Genomic DNA, 23,538 nt, shown 5'->3' on the forward strand with positions numbered 1-23,538 from the left:
ACCAAATTTCAGAGGAATCGGTCAAGCCGTTTCGGAGGAGTATGGCAACGAAAACTGTGACACGAGAATTTTATATATATAGAAGATATATATATAATTGGAATCTCGGAATCGGCTCCAACGATTTTCATGAAATTTAGTATATAGGGGGCTTCGGGGGCGATAAATCGATCTAGCCAGGAATTTAAAAAAAAAATGTCATATTCGTGTTTTTTTTTCTGACATCTATTGGTGAATAATAATACTATTTTGCTTCGTAGATAGCTGGACATCTGAAATAACACTTAGGCACTTTTTATACCGATATTCCTACGGGATACGGACTTACGCGGTTTCAACCGCGGGTCACAGCTAGTATTCTCTTTATCTGAGCCTTTTGTTTTTGGCCATTACCAATCATTGATGGAAAACAAGTTGTAAAACTTTCAGTATATTTCAGGAATATGAATAAAACAAAGTTCGTTATTTTAAATTAATCATATATTGAAATTATTATCACCTTTTTCAAAACAACATTGAACGGTGTAGTGTCTACGTTTCACGTAAACACAATTTTAATGTGTAAACATCGTGTGTGTACAAAATTAAAAAAGAACAGAACTTATATAAAAAATGGCAAAACCGGTCTGCGTTTATGATAAGAGTGGACTCGCCTGAAGGCACTTAAGGTTTTGTTTGCTTTTTTTTCTTTACTGGCAAGTCACAAGCTATACTGACAATTCAATATAATAAAATATTATTACCCTCACATAAGTACAGGTTGGCTACTAAAAATAATTTATTTGAATTTTTAACGTTTTGTAAAAAAATTCAAACACAGACCGGCGAAGGCTAAAAATTATTGCTTTTTTGTTTATTATTAATCAAAAGAATTTTACAGCTAGCAATCGTACGCTGATTAAGAAATTCAGATAATATACCTAATATTCTTGCAAATCCTTCAAAATCAGTCTGATCTAGTTATCAATAATATAAGTTTTATGGAACTCTACAATCTCAACATTTCCAAATGCCATTATTCTATTATTGAAATTAACTATACTTCTGGCCGTAATAAAATAAAATTGTTTTATAAACAAATAACAATCTTGCATGATTATTTACCTATAATGTTTTAAATAATTTTGACACAGAACAGGGTTGGCGAAAAACAAACGTAACGTAATTTGATATTGATAAGTTGAGAAAATAAAATCTATTGTTTTGCACAACCCTTACACACCACAAAAAGTACAAAAGTCCCTCATTCTTATATACTATTCATAATCATTTTACTAATGTCTGTACGCTATCCGAACGTCACGCCTAGCTTTAAATATTAATGTTTCTATTTATATAAATGCACTTCATGTTACAAATTTATAACTATAACCTCAATACGGATAGTGAATAAAAAAAAACATCAAACAGGACACGATAATGAAAACTAAAATCGGATAAAAAAAATAAAAACAACAACATTCTATATAAAATGAAGTTCAAGCAATAAAGAGGATTTTTAGCGTTTAATGTCGCCTACATATACAAATACTCAAAAATACTGAAAGAATAGTGGCATCGCTTATATCAATATTTTGAAAGTAACTTATATATATCTCTTTGGTGCTGTGTCATTTTCCCACTGTGTTATTGGACGCTATATTTCGGCGCATTTGTTACAAGCTCCGTATAAACAAAACAGTTTAAGATTCCAAACGTTTCGCGCCATTTCTAACCTAGCGCTCGTGTGCTAATTCCTTATTTAAAATATATCTAACATTTCCAACGAGCTAATTCTAATCATAATTATATTTACAAACTCTTAATCTATTTACAAAATGGAATCATTGAGATCATTACAACGTTATCTACTTAAGTGATATCTACGAGGTATATAATCTAGACGTTAAATAAAATAATACTTCGAAATAGACTGGTTTGGTACAAATCGAGTGCGTCTCGCCAACTAGCATGAGGTAATGATATAGGCAGAATCATTGACGGCACATTTATATGCAGATTCGAGCTTATTACAATGGCAACACTGTACCATAATAATATTGACATATGTCATTGTGCTAAATTGTACTAACATTGAAAGCTTTTATATACAGTATTTGCGGTTTATTCCAACACACAATTATGGATTTTGTTGGATAATTTTGAAATAATTACGTACTCAATTTTTGTACCGCCAAAGTCCATACCATTTTACGAAATTACTTACGCCTTCAAGCGTCTTTGTATATACACGCTATTGCACATATACCACAATGCTTACAAAAATAACGATGCTATGGCCTTATTTCAACCGAATCTTTCTTTAACGAGGAACATTAGTTTCTTCTTGCCTTTGTATTTGAGTTTTATTTCTTGTAACAGAGCCGCGAATTGGTGTGGACCGTCGTGTGCCAGCGCGAATGTGTCACGGGCTTTACCTGTAATACAAAAATTTATCAACTTTATTATTTACTGGCTCCGCTGTTTTACCCATGTACATGATATTTGATAATCTACAGGACTATAGGCCTTCCTCCATCAAAGGGATTTCGAATGATGAAATGAGTTTAAAAATCGGATCATAAAGTTCCTCATTAGCCTGTTTCAAAAAAGAAACAAATTCGTCAGATTTTTGTAAATCTATTGATCAGACTGTAGTACCTACCTTTGCTACCTTTTAAATATTAAGTTCATATTTTAATTCTCATAAATGTATTAACAAATATTTGGATTAAAAAATGAAACCGAGAGTACTAATGAAGAAAAAGTTAATCACATCTATTCATTGAAGCAATCATTAACAAAACATTCAACGTCTTCAATTATTGCCAAAATAAAATAACCAAAGGAAAGTAACACTTTTAACTTTTTTATGCTTTCCGTTTTTTATAAATAACATTAAACAACAGACAACAATATCCATCAAACTGGCCACATAGCCTACCATCAAGCGAGATCATTGTCAAGCGCTGCCTTAATATTAAAAAAAAAAGAAAAAACAAAAAACCAACCAAGAAAATCGACGAAGTCTGCGTAGTGTCGCGGCGAGATGTGCGCCAGCCGCGCATGCGTGGTGGACGCGTACGCCCGCAGCGCCGCCTCCAGCAGCGGGCGCAGTGGCGTCGGCGGCCGCGGCGGCGGCGGACGCGCGCGCGAGCACCCCGCGGCCGCCACGCAGCACCGCCGCAGGACGTCCGACTGTGGACACAATATTAACATTATAACCTGATAATCACTACTGATCGAACTACTGATCGAATTGATGAGAAATTTTGAAAGAATAGAAAAAATTTGATCACGAGGCAGGATTCGAACCTGCGTATCTTGCCTAACCGTAGCAACGCCTAGCCTCTCGGCCACCCGTGAGGCTAGGCGTTGCTACGGTTAGGCAAGATACGCAGGTTCGAATCCTGCCTCGTGATCAAATTTTTTCTATTCTTTCAAAATTTCTCATTTATAAAGCATTTCAATGCTATAAAACTAAAAATTAAATACTAATCGAATTGTTTTTTTTTTCATTTGATAGAAAAATAAAAATTAGATGAAATTCAATCATACGGCAACGCCTCTTAGTCGGTAGTAGTAGCGTACACAATATGATCGCACCTAAACAATATCCTACTTCCTATCCTACTAATATTATAAACGCGAAAGTTGTAAGAATATATGAATGTTTGTAGCTGTTGTACAGACACATAGCCTGTATTATATTAGATACTTTTTCCCGGATACCACGCAAGTGACGCCGCCTGTTACAGTTACTGGTTAATGAATAAATTAATAATAATACACAATAAATCATGTGTGCTCTGTTGTGTATTATTATTTTTAGAATCGAATTCGATGATCGTACTTGAAATTCAAAAAGATATCCTTCTAACCAAAAAGCCTAAAACTGTTAAAACATCTTTTATCGCTGTCTTTAAAGTAGATATACTCACAAGCACGGGCGCGCACTGCACGTTCTTTACGAGTAGCGGCAACATCGCCTGCAGCTCCGCGCGGCCCAGCGAGTGCGCGAGCGCAACCGCCCAGTGGATGTCCGCTATCGCCGGGTGGCTGTCCTGCAAGGTGTAACGTGGGTTATTAGGGTGTAATATAATGAGAATCACCTTCTTATATAGTTATTTAGGGACAAAAATTCGTATCATACTTTTAATACCTTAACCTATATTGTTGATTACATGAATATTTGAACCGTGTTACGTGTTTTGATTATTAAAGCGTATTGATCGGTGATTTTGTGTGGAATTTGTAAAGTACCTAAACCTATTTTTGTCAAATCCGCATTCGGTAGCTAATAATAGACAGTATACTAGGCTGGCCGCGCTGTTCCATGTACCGACCTGGTTGTAGTGCAGGTGCAGGTTGCGCATGGCCAGCGTGGCCAGGCGCATGGCGCGCGCGGGCTGGCCGCGCTGCTCCATGTAGCGCGCGACCGCGAACAGCTGGCTGGAGGCGAGCGCGCCGCGCGCGGCGGCCCCGCCCACGGCCGCGCACGCCGCCTCGAACGCGCCCGCCGAGCCCTCGCACACCGACAGGGCGCTGAGCGCGCAGCCCGGCGGGTCCTGCGGGTAACGGAGGTTGGATATCACATTCAGTCAATATAAGAGAAACGTTGATAAAGACAACATCTTGAAATTATATTCAAAGTATATTGGAAAGTTCACATGCCATTATGCCGTTAAAATCAAATGGTATTTAAGTTAAACTTAGCATTGAACTCAATGAAGAAACAATTATTCGTTGTACAAATAAAACACAACATTAATAATGTGCTGCTACTACTTATACATAGTTATATAACATCCATTCTCCCTCTTTAAACCCACTGAAATGTACAGAAGTTACAAACCTTAGCCGCACACTGCAAAGCAAGCGTTCTCGCACAGGCGCTAAGTTTTTCTTGTTGCTCGAAACTAAGCCCCAGTCGTAACGCAGTCGCGTGTGACATCGCAGCAGCCGCAACTGGTCCTGTCGCTTCAGTTGGTGTGAATAGCTCATACCTGGAAGAAGAGAATCGCAAGAATTAATAAAATAAGAGTTGATGAACACGAGTGAAGACAAATAGCATCGAGCATATAGTTAAAAAGAAAAAACTAATTTAGTATTTGGTTCTCATTATTAAAAACCATAAAAAAATCGATGACACAGTATATAACACAATTTAAATAAGCATTATGAAAACATATGGATAAAAGATAAGCAATAAATCATTTACCAATTCTGCATGATGGAGAGCAGTGCGTCCAAACCAAGTTCCGTGGCGCACGTCACAAGCCATCGGACCATTTCCCGCCTCCGCCAGTTCACGGCTGATAGCGTCATCCGTAAGACCTGAAAACGAAAGCATATTATTTAACAAAACATAATCAAATTATAAAGATAAGGATCTCTTACGTTTGGGTAAAATATTCCTATTTTGTACATCATTCACTCAACAGGATTTTGACTTTTAAAACGTTTCTTTCCTAAAGTGTCTAGAACGCAGAGGGGTCTGTGGCGTTTCCCTTTTTGTTCTTATACACACACATATGACATTTTCGTTTTTTTTAACCCTGTATTAGGTAAGCATTAGACCATTGCTTCACATGATCGAAAAACCTGGTCCAGGATAGATCAGGTTCCCTGTTCACCTAAGTCTATTCACACGACGTTTCGTTTTTCTTTCTACAAATCTGCACACTTCCAGGTCTCCGGCACTCACCTGCAGGCCCAGCTCGAAGGCGGCCGCCAGCAGGTCGCGGTGGTGGTGCGGCGCGTCGGGCGGCGCCGCGTGCCGCAGCGCGTCCTGCGCCAGCCGGAACAGCTGCGCCGCGGAGCGCACGTGCCGCTGCGCCGCCGCCAGTGCCGCGCGCAGCCGGCTCGGCGTGCCGCGGGCGGCGCCTGGGAACAACAACCAACACACATTAGCTCTCGAACTGTATACACAGAACACGTATATCTATGCTAATAAGCTGAAGAGTTTGTTTCGTTGAACGCACTAAACTCAGGAACTACTGGTCTAATTTGAAGAATTCCTAGCCTGAAAGTCCTATTTATTGAGGAAGGCTATAACCTATACATTTTTGAATTGTCATAACATACTTTTAATATTTTCTACCGGTTCGGGAAGCAGTTTCTAGAGGTAACAGCTGGTAACAAACTCTGTAGTTGGTCTTTTCCAATTACGTCAAGTCGAAACATATAGTAGCCAAGTACGACACAAAAATTTGGGTTCAGTCACACATAAGGATACGATTAAAATGTGCATAATAACAGGAAACAAGGCAAAAAAAAAATTGGAAAGTTTATGTACAAAAGCATTTAATCAAAGACCAAGACCAGAGAAGTAGGAGAGTTCATATAACTCACCCAACAGAGCGCTAGCGAGCGCCGCCTGCTGCTGCTCGGCGTGCTGCAGCGTGTGCCACGCGCCCGCGCCGCCCGCGCCCGCGCCGCCGCCGTCCAGCGCGTACGCTTCCTCCACCATGGGCAGTCTGGAAACGGACATTAGTTTTAGTATAGCTGCTTGTGGGACAATGGAAACTTTATTTATTTTAACACTTTATTGTGCTGCGAACAAAATACAAAAACAAAACTTAAACAAATAGGAAGAAGACGGCCTTATCACTTGTATTTTATGTTTGTAACGTTTTCACGCAAAAACTGTTGGACCGTTTTCAAAAATTATTTTAGTTTGGAAAGCTTCAACTTCAATGAGTGACACAGGCTATATATATATCGGGCGGAGTCATAATAAAAACAAATCTTACAAAGGCTTAAATCTGATGAAACAACAACATTAGATATAGGAAGTTTTAAGGTAACAGTTGTTTTAAGATAAATTTGCATCAAACAATCTTTTTTTTGTAATAAGAGAGCAAAAAAACAAACTACACACTGCCCATAAACATAGCAAAGCGAGGATTTGAAGGTGTTGCCGCAAAGCTGGATCGGAAGTTGGTCGTTAGATCAGCGAGTATAATTCCCCTCACCTCATGGCTCTCAATCCAACTCGGTACGCGAGATCCGGGTCGCTAGGCAACAGAGCCAGGAACAGGAACCTCGCGAAGGTGTGCGCCGGCGCAGACCTCGGGTGCACTTTGGTACCGAGGCACGAGGACGGACCCCCCGCGAGCAGGGCGCGGGCCACTCGCCCGCACACCCCAGCTGCTGCTTCGCCTTCTACCCTCTGGAGTTGGCTGATTAGTCGCTCCTCCTGGAATTTGTGATAAAAGAAGTTTATTATAAAGGAGGAAGTTAAGAGCCTATAATTATGAAGAAAATGGCGGAATTTCCGTAACACGTCTCATTTATTCATTATAGTACTTCAAATAAAGAATAATAAAATATTGCTAACATAAATAAATTAATTGATGAATAAACTTTCCTACTTTAACATAATACAAATGTGTGTTTAAGAAAGAACCATTATCTTTTTTTAAGAAAGAACCATTTATTCAAAGAATTAATGGTTAATTAATATATGAATCATAACCAAGAAATAAGGTTAGACAATTTTTAACCGCAACTTTTAACTGCATATTGGTAACCCGACCAAATTAATAAAGCCTCATCTATACTCATATTATAAACTGAAGAGTATGTTTGTTTCTTTGTTTGTTTGGACGCACTAATCTAAGGAACTACTGGTCCGATTTGAAACATTCTTTCAGTGTTAGATAGCCCATTTATTGAGGAATGCTAGGTGTATACAAGTACAACGGGCGAAGCCGGGGAGGACCGCTAGTATGCAATATTAATACTAACCTGCTTGCAATACCTCTCCTGCGCATACAGCCCGCTCGGTAACATCCGCTGCATGCCCAGGCCGAGTAAAGCTGCCTCCAGCGCTAAAGCTAAGTATGTTTCTTCTGGGTTTTTACTGCCAGCTACAGGTACATGTTGGTATCTGTAAAATAATTTATTAATTATAGGATGGAGAAATAGGTCGTTTATTTAATGCAAAAGGCGGGAAATATATATTTGAAATCATAGTTTAAAAGCTCATGATGGCACCCCTGCTATCTTTACATATATTATTATCACAAAACAATTAAACTCTACTTTAACACAAGATAAATATTATTTTTTCTTATCTTTTCTATTTCATAAATATATATATAAACTTGAAATATAGAATGTCTATAAAAACATTGAGGCGAGTTATGAACGAGTAAGTTTGTGTGAATGTTAGTTACTCTTTAAGCATCTGCAAGTACGTCATATTTTCTCATAATTATATATAAGTATTTAAGAGTCTTCTTGCCTAGGCGGTAGACCAGTATTGGGTTCTTCATCTATGTAGGTATGGAGTCTGGGTGATGCTCTCTGGTCGTCGGGGGCGAGACACGCGTCCGCGAGGCACTCATACACGCACCAGATCGCTTCCAACGTCCAACCCGTCCAGCATCTACTGTCTGAAAATATTTCACGTACTTATATGAGGTTTAGTTAAAATTATTGTGTTAGTATGAAATCGCAGCGTAAATAAACGGTTGTGATAAAGTTCACGATAAAATCGTTTGTTTTGCTTATAGAAAATGTTAATGATTTATTTATCTACTTTTTTGATAATCTTGATGTTATGGGCATGCGCAAATTGTCCACAAACTAGTACAATGTAACAACTGTGAAGTAGTTAAAATCTGTAAATATATGGTTCTGCTGTGACAATTTAAACAATGATCATTATACAACTCGATTATTCTTGCAGGAAACAAATCTTTAGGTTCCCATTCCATTACTCTGCACATCTACAAGCCAAGATAAAAAGAATCCCACTGAAACTTGAATTTAGAATTGTAGCTATTTAAAGTTAAAACTACGTAATCAAAATTACCTTTCCCAATACACCGGTGCGTATGACTCAACGCACACGTGCTCGTACTCTGTAGACACGAGCCCGCGTCCATGTGTGCGCACACCAGCGACAGTTTGACGCGGTCGCACTGCCCGCCGCACGACTCGCTCGCGCAGGACGACGAGTTGGTCGACGAGTTGGTCGATGAATTTATCGACGAGTTGCTCGAGTTGCTACTTGACGCTTCACCGCCGCCCGCTTCTTGCCACTTTTGCTGCGCTACTTCCTGGATATGTTACTTCGCGTTAGTTTGGATGTTTTTGTTGTTGCATTGTTTATCAAATTGTACATCATTTTAATAAACTCTCGATTTGGTTTAGAATCATGAAACAACATTTATTTTGAGGAATTTTGTTTGTGTACCTCGAGATATAATTGCAAAAAGTGGCATATTTTTGATCTTCATCGCGTTTCGTTCATAAATACTAGAATCAAAAACCTTTAAAAATCGTATTTGTCTAATATTATTGTATTAAATTCTCGAGCGAATGACATGCTTCACCATATAGCCCTCGCGCTCTATGGTGGTTGACAGAGTACCTGCTAACCTATTAATGAAGTAATTTATTACTTTTCAATGATACATTTTGTCACAACTATCATAAACAACAAACTGCCACTGCTGTTTTTATTATGACTTGCATTTCTAGCAATCATGTCTTATGTGTATGGATGTATGGATGCATATAATTCCCACATATAAGCATCTGAAAACTATTCCAGATATAAAAGGCTAACCTGTCGATGGCGCATGGCCCTTGCCGCTGCGACCGCGAGCCGCAACGCGGCGGGCGCGCGTCCGTGCGCACGCAACGCTTCTATCCTAGCCCCCACTACTGGTAAATGTTCTGGAATAAAGATGACGATTTGATTAGGAGACAGAAAAAAAGAAAGAAGAAAGATACAATAAAAGAAAAAGGAAAAAATAATAAAATAATAGTACAATATTTTACCTATTTTCAGTGTCTAAACTAATAATATTATTAAGTGGAAATGTTTGTGTTTTTTGTTATGTATGTGTATTTATACAAAAACTATGGGACCGATTTCAAAAATTCTTTCACCATTGGAAAGCTTCATCTTCACTGAGTGATAAGATATATATGTACAACGGCTGATGTCGGGGCGAACCGTTTCTAGACTTGGTAAGGTTTAATTCAACTTATCATTATTACTATGATATGTCATTAAATATGTTTATACATTGCTTTTCATATCACATCCAATTAGGATTATATGCTACTTTTCGATTACTTTTTATCGATCATTTTATTTATAGTTCCAATTATGAATTTTTCATAAAATGGCGCATTATTGAAGCTTTATTAAAAATAAAGCAATAATCTTTTCTAATAGCTACTCGATCATAATTATTTTTAGACATATATATGTAATAAATGTATACTAACCATGCCACAACGGCTGCCCGATGTCATTGAACTTCGGGTAGGCGTGTAATGTAATTGAACCAGTGGATGCACCAGCCTTATCCAATTTATCCGGATCACAATACTCATCAGACCCCAAGATGTTCTTCAGGTGTTCATTCTCCCAAGATATGTCCACAGCGTCTAATGCTCTGTAAAGTTTTCCAGTTTTTCATCAATTCTAATGTATGGATAATAACTTATCTTTAAACAAAAACTAAGCTTTATTTCATTATCATTTCACATTCTAAAATCAAACAATACCTATCATTAAATTTTAAATCCTTTTCTTCATTTTAGTAACGTGTTTTTGATGTACGTAAAAAAAATCGCGTTATATAAAGAGAATACATATTTTTAATAATCTCGCATCAAATTTTTCAACTTACTTGTGAAAAACAGTTCTCGGCGTGAGCGGTGGCGCAGACCTCTGGTTGTGAAGCCTTAACCGTTTGCTTGCTCTTCTGTATTCGCGTTCATAACTGTTATAAAAACACTTTTATTTACAAAGTATTTTAATATATAATAATAACATCAAACCAATAATTGAAGATAACTTAATTTTTGTTTTTACTTATTGGCCGGTATTTTTTATCAAAACTTAAACAGTAAGCGACGACACATCAACAACTAAGACAAAATTATCGATACTTATTATAAATGTGAAAGTTTGTGAGGTTGGATGTATATGTATGTGTACATTTGTTACTTTTTTTTACGCAAAAACTACTGAACCCATCGCAATGAAATTGGGTACGTAGATAGCTGGACAACTGCAATTTTTTATCAGAAATGAAACTTCTTATCACGATAGTCCTACGGGATACAGAATTACACGGGTGAAACCGCAGGACGCAGGTCGTATGCTATAATAGACCACTTTATAGGTTCTAAATAACGATAATGTGAAACTCAAACAAGAGAAAATATTATATAGCTTTTACGATTTAAGACTTATTAAATAATACATACTTATTAGGTCTAGATTCCTCATCCGAACTCTCCGAATGGGAATGCATTTCTCTTCTCTGCCGTTCTCTGTGCCTCTCTCTGAAACAATTAAAATAATGTATGCAAGTGAGATATTTGTTTTAAGCGGAGCTAAAATCACGCACGCATTACATATATCTTAATATATATAAGTTACATCCTACATCTAATACACAATACGAATCCTATGTTTTCTTCACACTCATACATTAGCATATACCCTGAAGTATATACATATATACACTATTTTGATTGTTTTAATGCAGTGGATTATATACTTAAAAGCATCATTTATAAAACACACATATAATAAAAGATCCATTTTAATAATAGTTCCATTATATATTTTATCATTAAATACGTAAATAACAATTTAACTTAAATAAAACATTCACAAATTTTGTCTCGTACACTTTTATTTTCAGAAATATCAATGAAGAAATTATCTAATAAAATAGCAAATTTATTAAAATGAAAAATGATATATACCTGTCCCTTTCCTCTCTTTCCCGTAGCCTCTCTCTGTCCCTCTCTTCCCTATCGCGATGCCGCTCTCTGTCCCTGTCACGGTGGTCTCTGTCGCGGTCTCTTTCGTTTCTTTCCCTTTCCCTCGCATACTGAAAATTTTAATCTACATTATTATAACAAACAAATATTTGACATAATAGAAAATAATAAACTTGAATACGATTATTGAATTTTATTTCGGTTTTAATATAATTTGAATTGTTTCCTTGCTTAATATGGATTTATTTAGAAACTTCACTGTACGGCGAAATACACACTTTTAAGCCCTGGTAACAGTTACGGGATCATATAGAAAACTAGCTTTTCGCCGGCTTAGCCCATAGTATACATAGTCTATGTTACTATTGAATTGCAGCTTTCTATTGGTAAAATAATTTTTTAATCGGTCCAATGGTTTCTTTTTTAATAAAAACATACAAATATACAAAAGTTTCGTCATTCTTCATTTTCATGTAATAAAATATAACTTACGAGTGGAAATGACCTATAATCCGGGTCTTCAGTGGGGCACACCTCCACTGCCGACCATTTCTCCAACAAATGCCTCCACTGCATCCTGTGGCACTTGTTACTCCCAGGGTCCAGCACAATGCTGACCCACAAGGCACCCAGTTGTTCCCACAATTGCCTGCACTTCTCGGTCATGGGGGTGTTCTGGTTCCTCCACAAGAGCAGCCGAGGGTCTGATAGGAACTGTTCAGTCATTAACATGAGCATCCTTGGACCGTTGGAGTCTTGTGCTCTTAGCATCTCTCGAACCTGTAAAGTGTACCTTTCATTAAAGAAGGATTTACTTGCATTGTCAAAAAAAAAAATTATTATTGATGTATAATATACTAGCATAAAGCTAAGTATATTGTACATCAATAATATTTTTTTTGGCTTGGTATGCGTTACATTAGGAATAAGTCATTAGATTTTATCATACATATAAGCCTTCCTCTTGAATCACTCTATCTATTAAAATAAAACCCCATCAAAATCCATTGTTTGGTTTTAATGATCTAAGCATACATTCATACAGATGCGGGAAGCGACTTTGCTTATATACATAGTGTTATATTATGTAGTGATTTAATATGAAAATGACAATTAATCATAGTTTAAACACCAGATGTTTATAAAAGTTACATATAAGATCGAAAGGCATAAAGGATAAATTAATATAACATGACTTACCTTAGAAAATAGTGAATTTAATTGTTTATTTGCATTGTAATACGTTCCCTGTAATAAATACGCTCGCACTTGTTCGCAAACCTGTAACAAAATACGTGAAATTATAACTAATAATAATATGTTTAATCATGGATCCTGGTATTTCTATTTATAAGAGTCGAATTTCACGACGACCGAAACACAGTTCCCAACTAGTTCGGTAGTCAGTGGGTGGTATAAAAGATGTAATTTATTTTATGTAAATAAATTTTTTTTTCATTTTTTCATTTTTTTTTTTCATTTAATTGATACCACCATAAATTAAAATAATCCTACTCCTACTAATATTATAAATGCGAAAGTTTGAGAGGATGTGTTTGTTTGTTGCTCGTTCACGCAAAAACTGCTGAACCGATTGCAATGAAATTTGGTAGTAGATAGCTGGACAACTGGAACAACATATAGGTAACTTTTATCCCGATATTCCTACGGGATACAGACTTACGCGGATGAAACCGCGGCGCGCAGATAGTATTTCATATTTGTTGTATTAGAATGAGAAAGAAATCATTTTAATCTCTATTAAATTTCATAACTATCAAAGCTTAATTAATTGATCAATTATTGGATAAGATAATCATTTCGAAGTGCTACAATCGAATGAACGAGTGGAATATTTCTGTTAAACGCGACCCGATTTCAACTTAATGATCATCCAACATTCCTGCACCAAGTATTATATCCCTTACTAGCTGACCCGGCAAACGCTGTTCTGCCTTACTCTTATCCTTTAGGGGTATGAAAAATAGATATCGGCCGATTCTCACACATACCCAATATGCACACAAAATTTCATAAGAATCGGTCCAGCCGTTTCGGAGGAGTTTGGCAACGAAAACTGTGACACGAGAATTTTATGTATTAGATTTGGCGAACTTCATACAGAATATATATGATACTGAAGCTATTCAATATGTACAGCTGCGCCCCGCGGTTTCACCCACGTACGTCCGTATCCCGTAGGAATATCGGGATAAAAAATTACCTATACGTTAGTCCATTTTCCCAGCTATCTACGTACCAAATTTCATTGCAATCGGTTCAGCAGTTTTTGCGTGAAAGAGTAATAAACACACACACATCCTTACAAACTTTCGCATTTATAATATTAGTATGACTAGGATAGGGTGTAGGATAGGATAGTAGGAGGTAGCATTAGTAGGAAGTAGGTTAGGTAGGATAGGATTTTACTAACTGTTTTCTAATAAACAATAGTGTAAATGCTTTACCTGTTGCTCATCCAAGTGCCACGCATGATGCGCGTCAGGCGGCGGCCCGGCCGTGGGATCCGGGGCCCCACATATCCTGTTAATAGCCGACCTCGCCTGCAGCACCTCGTCAGCTAACCGCTGAGCGGTCGGCAGCACCTCTGTATGGTGTTCCGCTATTAAATACTGTACAAACTTCTGGAGTTGCTGCCTGTCCATTTGGAGGAGGGTTTCTGTAATGAATTGGACTGTTTTTTAGTACAATATTAATTAGAAGATAATTTTGTCGCATAGGGTTTAGGAAAAACCTTATATTATTAACTTATATGGCATGACGTTTGCGTATCGTGCATCTTTTTATCTATGAGAAATTATAATAGCTCTACACATATTGATGTTATAGAATTTGTTTGTTTGTTCTGTTATATTATTGCCACATATCATGCGTTCAGAATACAAACAAACAACAACAATATTTAGAATTGATACAATTAAACATGTGTCCAAATTATTTCGAGCTCTTGCGATGAATATTTTACATTAAGCTCAATCTTTTCTTCGTATCCACGTATATTTTTATTAAATCAAAGCTTATTTATAGTCAATATAATCATGTAACTGCAATCAGCGTCTATTGCTTGCAAATTTATTTTATAACCATAAACCGACCTGATATAGGGACGCGTAGTCTTACAGAATCCGCATTCCTGATGCGATACAGCGCTAAGGCGACTACGTGCTGGCACCAGAAGATGTCGCGCGCCTCGCAGCTGCAAGTCACGCCGGTGATTTTGCATCTGTGGGTGATCAAAGATGAGATGACTAACTGGTGTGATAAAAGGCGAGGTGAGGCGAGGAGGTTCTGTACCTCTATACTTTATGGTGTACTTAAACTATTAGAGTAAGAAGTAGAATTTATGATGCTTTTACAAATTATCTTGCATATTGATAAGCTTTGGAAATGTCTAACTAATATAACGGTTGAGAATGAATCTTTCATGTCACAGTCGCACTGTTACATCAGTAGATATACGATTGAATTTGGCTAACAAATATAAGCTAAAGATCTGGCATATGTGTGTACCTGTGCATGTTAGTGTAGAAGTAGTATTAATGGCGGCATATAATCGATATATTTTTTATTTATTTTTTTATTTATTTATTTATTCGCAAGTACAAATATTACATTCACAATGATGCTCTGCCTTCTGAACTAGGTTATTACCTGTATCTCAGAAGACAGTGACTTCCCTTAATTTCAAATACATAATATTTGTAATTTCATATTACAATTTATGATTAAAAGTAACGTAAAATAAAATAATAATAATAATCAACAGAAATAAGAAAAAAAAACATTTACAATTTAGGCCGATGAAACATATGGTTTAGTTTAAATCCAAATTTAAGGTTGATATTAATATAAATAACTGGACGCTCGTCCCGGCTTCGCCCGGATATCAAAGTTCTTGTTTTATCTCAAGGCAGCATTTAACTGGGATAAAAAGTATCCTATCACCCAAGTCAGCTAATACCGTGTCTGTATACCAAATTTTATCAAAATCTGTTCAATAGTTTCAGCGTGATTAACGGACAGACACCAAAAAACACAACTGTCACATTTATAATATTAGTGTGATTATTGCGATATTAATCGATTATATTTTGCCTTAGATATCATAAATTGTTTCCTAGTAACATTGTAACTATTTGTTTCGTTTCTACATTGAAATGTATGTTATATTAAGGTGAGGCAACCTTCAAATTGTTATAACAAATTGTCGTGTATATCGTTAATAATATTATCCGACTGTATTTTACAAAAAATCTAGTTAACATATCGATAAATTGTCATCAACTACGCAATTTAGTTTATGATATATCATTAAAACAATGACCGTCCATGGCCGTGATTAACACGTGTCGAAATTAGCTGAACGAAAGATTAAATCGATACAATGCGTAACATATTAAATGTAAATGAGTACCTAATAGCTAATAGTTGATAAAAATAATTGTAAACACAACATACTGTTGGTTATCATTCTTGAAGATAAAAATAAAATAAAATGGCCTTTATTGTTGAACTTATTTTTACAATGATTTCTAAATATGTTCGGTAAACAGTCGCTTTTACGTTGCAGCTAGTCTTACGACATAGGCAAGGATTTTCACTCTGTGCTATTTTATGCTATACGAGTCCATATTGGACCTGCTATCTTTCTGCCGTCTTCCCATCTTCTATATTGTCTGTTTCTTTTTCTTTTGCTATCTAGTGGTTGCCATTCAGTTATGCGTCTCTCATTCTTGAAGATAAAGTCCTTAAATAATTTAAACGATTTTTACAAAAAAAAAACAACCATAACTTGAATACTATTCTCTGTTTGGATTTTTCGATGCTGCTATGCATTTTATCAAGATAGATTGATCTCCGTATTAAAGGGAAACAATTGCTCTCATTATAAAAGAAAAGGTTTTGTTTTATAGACTGAGCTAATACACTTATACAAAATTATATTTACCATGATTTAAAAAGATTTGACAAATTCGTAACGTTCTGATACCAGTTTCGTTTATTTAACGAGCAAGAATAAAACAGTTTTCAGTGTTATAGAACCATGAAATTAGTTTCTATAATGCCGTATTCTTTGTTTGGGGCTGGGTTCAATAAAATTGGACAAGCATTTACAATCTCCAAGGTGACAAAGTTTCGGGTTACTGACAAAAGATATTATTCTGGTACAATCCCTTGTGATAATAAAAGAACTTTTTTAGCCAGCGTCCTGATTCTAACAATGGATCCAGGCTTTTGTGTAAATCTCTTAGTGCTTTCTTCTGCTGTATTTTATTACGCAGAACGTTTATTCTTCATACATATATTCTTTAGAAACAAAAGTGAAGTGAAATGTAATTTCATGTGTAATAGTAATTCTAAATTATTAATTGGTTGAAAGTATTTGAACTTTAGTTTAATGTTAATTAAACGTTTTTCGATCGATGAATCGCAAATACTTTATTGTAAAAAAGTAACTATTTTTAAAACGTTTAAAATGGTAGGATGATTCGTGAAATAAAGACGAGGATAATTGTTAAATAACCTCGATTGTGTAGGTACAATTATTCTTCGGGTATATTTGTTTGGATTCATGAAAGCAATAGAGAACGTTACACATACCTGTCGAATGAAACTGTGACCCTGTATAGCCTTTCAGGTTCTGAGCAGGGAGGCACGGCAGCCGGCGCCCTCACCACCCCACTTAAATGGAAACCTGTAAACAAAAGAGTTGGCGAGTGGATCATTTGTCCCAATTAAAACAAATGGGTGTACCTCAGGGCTGTATATATATGGCCCCAAAGATTATAATGTTCATGAATGCATTTTGTGTAAAACAATATTCACGAAAAAAGCAAATAATTTGATTATGTTGATTAATCTTGTATTTCTTAACTATTTACACAATGTACATATAAGTATCTCAGTTAAAGATTGTGTTTATGTGTGCCTTGTTATTCATTTTGTGTCGTTCTTGTTATGACAGTCCTGTAAACACAGTTAATATCAATATACTGAAGCTACATAAGTAATAATACTTTAGTGATAGTGATAGACTAATAATTTACAGGATAACAAGGCTTCCCAACTAATTCAACTTGTTAAATCTGACAAATTCGACTTTGTGTTAGATAATATATTTGGCCGGATTTAGAACAGATTATATCAAGCAGTGTAATTTAAAGGTCAAAGTTTCACTTTTCACGATTAAGTCAGTTCCCAGATCGGTGTTCTTGTGTAAGAATAATTGCTCTTAACCAAATGTCAGCTATATAATTTGGATTGAACAAGTCATTGCCCAAGGATAGGGCGCCTTTGTTACCGTAGCCCCAAATAGGCAATGAAGCATTACCTTCGTGGCAAAACGTGGTAATTACTTCACGTATTTATGGTGCTGACTTAAAGGAATTTTCGGTACAAAAATCGCATTGTGTTGATTTTTTAAAGAAATTAGAACGCCGCTCTCTCGTTTGACATTTCCAACAGAACGATTTTATATAACCTTTCAAAAGTGAATTTAAATAACCAGATTGAACAGTTGATTTATATTCGATTTTTCATAACGGCACAGGCGAAGTAAACAGTAATGTATAGTGTTATATTCTTATTTGTTCCACGAACACGAGTTCATAAACATTTGTCAGACAATTATTTACTTTACTCGTCCACTAACATGCATATTTTGTAAATAAGGACTCTGCTACAATGTAGCATTGTTCAAGTTTACAAAATATTAGCTAAAGTTTGAAATTTTTGTGATGCATACGGTTTTATGACTTCATCCTGTTTCAAACGTCTTGTAAATATTGTGCCTTAGCTGTAAGCACTAAAATCTAGATTTGTAAATATTTGTCCGAATCGTACGTTTCTGAATGGCTAGATCTATAATCGTATTTACTGATTATAGATTGAACTCGATTTGAATGTTACAATAGAAGTGAATTATCCTATGATGATGTTTATGGTTATAGAGCCATTTTTACAAATAAAAAAAAAACAGAAGCTTAATAGCATACATTCTAATACATCAATTTCGGAATAACCCAATACACGTTAAATTAAAAAAAGAAAGATAATTAATGTGTGAAACACAACATCCGAGGCATTTGCTCCGAATTTTTATATTCTATCGATTTTATTTCAATTTAATACAACTATGTCATTCGTACTAGAAATTAACGGAATTTGTTAACTATTTTCGTAGATTTTATTAATAAAATACATCCGTTAATAAAACGAATTTAGACCAAATAACGTTTCTGCGTATCTATAAAAGGGTACGAATATTTTAGGAGATGCTTGTTCTCAAATAACTTGATTAATTTCAAGTTTTATGTATAATGTTGATACTTTATATTGGTCAATTAGTTATTGATATTTTATTAATAATTCTAACAATCATAATGGTTTCTTGACCGCCGACTGTTCTTGTTATGATTTCGAAACCACAAATTCATTGATTATTACAGTAGCATTATTATATATTTCAGATTACTCAAATATTTTATTTCTAATTTTGTAATCAATGATTTGCAATTTTTTATCTCTGTGAACAACCTATTTTCGGTTTAACAAAATTTACTTTGAATTTTAATTATACTTTGTTTTAGATAACGAAGATACATTTATTGCTTTATAATATAAGTGGGTAATAATTGAATTATGACTGTTTTTTAATCGATATCGCATTGCGCGTTCAATTACGTAGCGATAAATTGATCGATGTGCAATCGTGAACGAACTAAATCGAGTTGGAGTATCTATTGATCGAAATAAAAGCAATAAAGTCTATTTTTGCGCAGCATAAAAAAATAAATTTGGCAATCGAGACGGAAGCAAACTGGTACTTGAGAAAAAGGCAGGTTTGTAAGAAAAAGTTGTAAAAAATAGCGGCGATAGTGCAGCTGCTTTAATATTGCGTTGCGACGAATGTTGATTTGTTATCGTATAAGCGTTCAATACAGCTGAGTACACAAATGCTGTTGGCACAAATTCAACTCTATTCTCTGAGGATTATGGAATATATTGATTTTTAGCGACTCCGCGGGGTACGTTCGGTAATCGGTACGTACGCTTCGATAAGGTTCTGATTGAAATTACTTATTTTTACAGCTGCGTTTTCGTGTGAAACGTAGAAATTGAAGTTTCCAATTTAAATTTTGTTTGCAGAAATCGTTCGTGAAATTTAATCTCGATTCACCTTTACTTCACCAACATTAATAATATGTATTACGGTCTGAATGGTTTAAAAACGTAACGGTTTAAAAACATGTAAACTATATCTGAATAGTTTAATTGACCAAAACATTAAATTGAATGTTTCTGAACATTGTAATGCTCACGAACAATCAAGTACAATTATAAAAAAGCACCCATTCAGCGTTTAAATTTTAAACATGATAATTCAGTCCAAAATATGAACGCACTACTAATTGCTACGTTTAAAAGATTCTACGCTTCGTGTCCTCTAATAGCGTACGTGAGAAGGAATATGGCGGCCATCTTAGAAGAGCACGTTCTGTTAAACTAATCAACATGAATTACACTGTATTCATAAAACTGAAGTACGGCTTACAAAGAAATCATTTCACTGGTATTATGCATGTCTGGGTTGATATACTAGTTTGTTAAGGTTTTGTAATTTCTGTCTGTCTTCCTAGATGCACGCCCCGCCTCTTTACGGGGAGTTATTTATAGTAATTGAAATAATATATCCTATTCTATGTTTTAAGTTGGATCAAATTGCACATGGTGCACTAATTTGAGTGTTGTTGAGTGGTTTAGGAGTCCATCGGGGGCAAATAACGTAACACGTCATTTATATGAAGATATGTGGAATTGTATACACGACCCTACCCGGTCCATTCATTCATTTTCGTTGTCAATCTTTATCCTTTAGTCCTTAAAACCGGGTAACACAACGGCAGCGGCGGTCCCTTACCATCAGGCGAACCACCAGCTCGGTTACAGGCTATTAAAAAAAAACTTCATGTAATTCCATTTGAAGTTGCAAATAAAGCTTTATATGCGATTGTATGGATTAAGAAAAACTACTTTCGACATCTCTAATTACTCTTTCCTACTGCATCTGCATGTTAATTATTTCCCCCACATTGGACATTGGATTTAATTGGATGCGGTCAGTAACAATAAAGAGACTAAGCAATTTGTAGGAGTCGAGCACGCTTCGGTTCGAATTGGGCCAGCTCGCACCGGGGAAGTACCACACCAACACAGAAAACCGGGCGGTGGTGATCGCTTACCATCAGGCGAACCACCAACTCAGTTGCCCGCTATGACATAAAAAAAACAAATTATTAACATTGATAATTAGGTACATGATACGTCATAGTAGGACATTTCTATGGTGACATTTATCCACAACCATCAATGTCTATTCCAATTAGAAATGAGACAAAACTAAAGATCAGCTGTCAAGTAAGATTAAGATAATATAGTACATGTTTCGTAACGTTAGCGCAGCGTGTTTTTCTTCTAGCGACCTTGTTTACTATTCAGGTCAGTGGCTAGGTCAAGGCGGCATTGTATAAACTATAGACACACTTTAATTACATTTGTTTCTTACATAGCATCAGTATGGGAATATTGAGTGACCACTTGGTTGATCGGATTTGCGGCATAATTTGGACTTATGTGTATGTATGTTTTCAAATGCGATTCAAAGGTCATAAATTTGTAAATATATTTTGAAAGGTTTTCTTTTATTTTTCCTAAGACAATTACATCTGTAGGCTCAATTCCTTTCAAATTAATATAGAGGTATTGGGTTTTATTAAATTGGGTGGGCTCAATGAATAACTGTATAAATAGATAGTCATTATAGTTTATTATAGTAGTAAATGTAGGTGGTTATTACTTGTATAAAAGGCTGCCATGATCCTGTTATTCATTTATTAATTCAGGCTAATGGTGCTGTGTTATAACTATCGGTGCTGTATTATAAAGTTATGTGCATACAAATAGTAGAGAAAATCTACGCATCCTTTCTATAAACAAACACAAGATTAACGAACAAAAAATTAAATTTGACACAAATTGTGAATTTCCATCCCTTCTTTGGGAATGTCAGTTAAAAATCTCCCAGGATTGTGATTTGTTTCTTTTTAAACAAAATATTACAAAATGTTAAATTTTGGACCTAAAGTAGATACTTAAGAGTGTAATTGACAACATTTTAGCAGCTTTTTAATATTATTCATGCTTTTCAAGATTGTAGCGAAATAAATTAAGTCCTCTATAAAACGAAGAAATTACCATATTTCCAAATAATTTAACATCCCGTATTATAATGCCGAGAACTGGAAGTTAAGTTATTACTCGACCAATTAAACGGCATTTAAAATAGAGCTATAAATACAAATTTATTAAAATTAACTTGTACATTCGGGTCTTTAGAAAGTTGTCCAAATTATTTTATAAGGACGGCTTTCGAACCTGTCGATATATTGTCATATCTCACTGTTGAATGCTAGTTTGGAGAAATTCATTGGCCAAATACGATGTTAAAACCGAATGAATATTTTGGAATTCAAATAAGGAAATAATGATCGAGTTATTTTTAAGTTTTACGGTTGTTTATATACACGTCTGCATATATTGTATATTGTTAGCGATTCATAATTTGATTTTGATATTTATTTGACTGTAGAATAGAAGGACTTTTAAAGATCGGGGGTTTTTTTATAGTTTTCCAGAATATAACATCATCTCCTGGGGGAGGTTTCAATTTTACAAAGTACATGTATTGAAATAATTATCATTTTACAATATTTTATCTTGCTAATGGATACAGGAATATAGCTGAGGTTTTTTTTTAAGTATATGGAAGGATTTTTCTAACAAATACATCTTCGAATTAGAAGGTATCAATATAAATAATATTAGACGTCAATAAAGACGTTTTACTTGTTTCTTCTGAGTGACCAAATATCATAGGTACCACTTTAAAGTGGTACCTATAATATTCATAATTTTTAAATTCAGTGATAAAGTCAGTTTTCCAAACAACAGTTAAATACAAAGTGTAGGCGAACGCACACTTACAGTTGAATATTGCACGCCCATTAATTAGACAATCTTACAAAATTCAACGTCCCAGAACTGCTTCAAACCAGTAATTTTTGGGCAAACGCCATAAATTTAGCAGGCAATAGCAGTTGGTGTGGGTAGAAGCGCTATTCGCTTTTTATTTACGATTATACTCGCATCGAGTCACATTATAACTTTTGTGCGCGACTGTACAGTGAATTTAAATTTTTCGTTCCCTCACTATCTGTATTGTCGCTTTTTATTGTTCTTTGTTATAGAAAATGATGATTTTGGCCTCGTATGCCGGTATCTTATTGCTTCTGTCATATGCAGACATCGATTGCTAACATTGTGCAGAATTAAATTTAACGTGATTACCTACTAAGTTTCGCGTTTGTAATCCCGTAGTAAATAAAGAAAGCCTAATTTAGCGCATAGCATGAAAGTAAAATGAATAAGATGCGAGCACATGATATTATTTACTATCTAATATTATCTAGTATACGAATCAGATGTCCTACTTTCGGGTTACGCTCGCAACGCCTGTGTGAGTGGGTCTAGCGCGGGCAAACCGGTTTGTTTACATTAATCGCCGGGCGCTGTGTGCACCGCCGTGATCGATGTGTGAGTCATATCTTTACGTCACTTTGTTTACATCGGGGCTAGTGTGCGTGGAATCTTGTGTAGTTACGGAACTGTAAGTGTAGGCGAGGGTACGTCACGCGCGCACGTGCGAGTGTA

General features: G+C 35.6%; 1 protein-coding gene across 1 annotated transcript in view; it reads right to left on the reverse strand.

The window, feature by feature from the left end:
• Positions 1-462: 462 nt before the first annotated feature.
• The window catches only part of LOC119831772 (zinc finger SWIM domain-containing protein 4-like), a 55,020-nt gene continuing 31,944 nt past the window's right edge, over positions 463-23,538 (reverse strand). The window contains exons 2-23 of the mRNA XM_038355272.1: positions 17,371-17,464; positions 14,865-14,992; positions 14,217-14,428; positions 12,949-13,029; positions 12,241-12,528; positions 11,731-11,858; positions 11,224-11,301; positions 10,641-10,733; positions 10,234-10,403; positions 9,563-9,672; positions 8,804-9,050; positions 8,231-8,381; positions 7,732-7,873; positions 6,957-7,180; positions 6,334-6,458; positions 5,687-5,865; positions 5,201-5,316; positions 4,835-4,985; positions 4,326-4,547; positions 3,921-4,043; positions 2,991-3,177; positions 463-2,417 (exon numbers count right to left, since the gene is read on the reverse strand). Coding sequence (XP_038211200.1) covers positions 2,287-2,417; positions 2,991-3,177; positions 3,921-4,043; positions 4,326-4,547; positions 4,835-4,985; positions 5,201-5,316; positions 5,687-5,865; positions 6,334-6,458; positions 6,957-7,180; positions 7,732-7,873; positions 8,231-8,381; positions 8,804-9,050; positions 9,563-9,672; positions 10,234-10,403; positions 10,641-10,733; positions 11,224-11,301; positions 11,731-11,858; positions 12,241-12,528; positions 12,949-13,029; positions 14,217-14,428; positions 14,865-14,992; positions 17,371-17,464 — 3,380 coding nt within the window. The 3' untranslated portion in view covers positions 463-2,286. The remainder of the gene's footprint in view (positions 2,418-2,990; positions 3,178-3,920; positions 4,044-4,325; positions 4,548-4,834; positions 4,986-5,200; positions 5,317-5,686; positions 5,866-6,333; positions 6,459-6,956; positions 7,181-7,731; positions 7,874-8,230; positions 8,382-8,803; positions 9,051-9,562; positions 9,673-10,233; positions 10,404-10,640; positions 10,734-11,223; positions 11,302-11,730; positions 11,859-12,240; positions 12,529-12,948; positions 13,030-14,216; positions 14,429-14,864; positions 14,993-17,370; positions 17,465-23,538) is intronic.

This window comes from Zerene cesonia, chromosome 14 (assembly GCF_012273895.1).
Source record: "Zerene cesonia ecotype Mississippi chromosome 14, Zerene_cesonia_1.1, whole genome shotgun sequence".
NCBI classification, from domain to species: Eukaryota; Metazoa; Arthropoda; class Insecta; order Lepidoptera; family Pieridae; genus Zerene; species Zerene cesonia.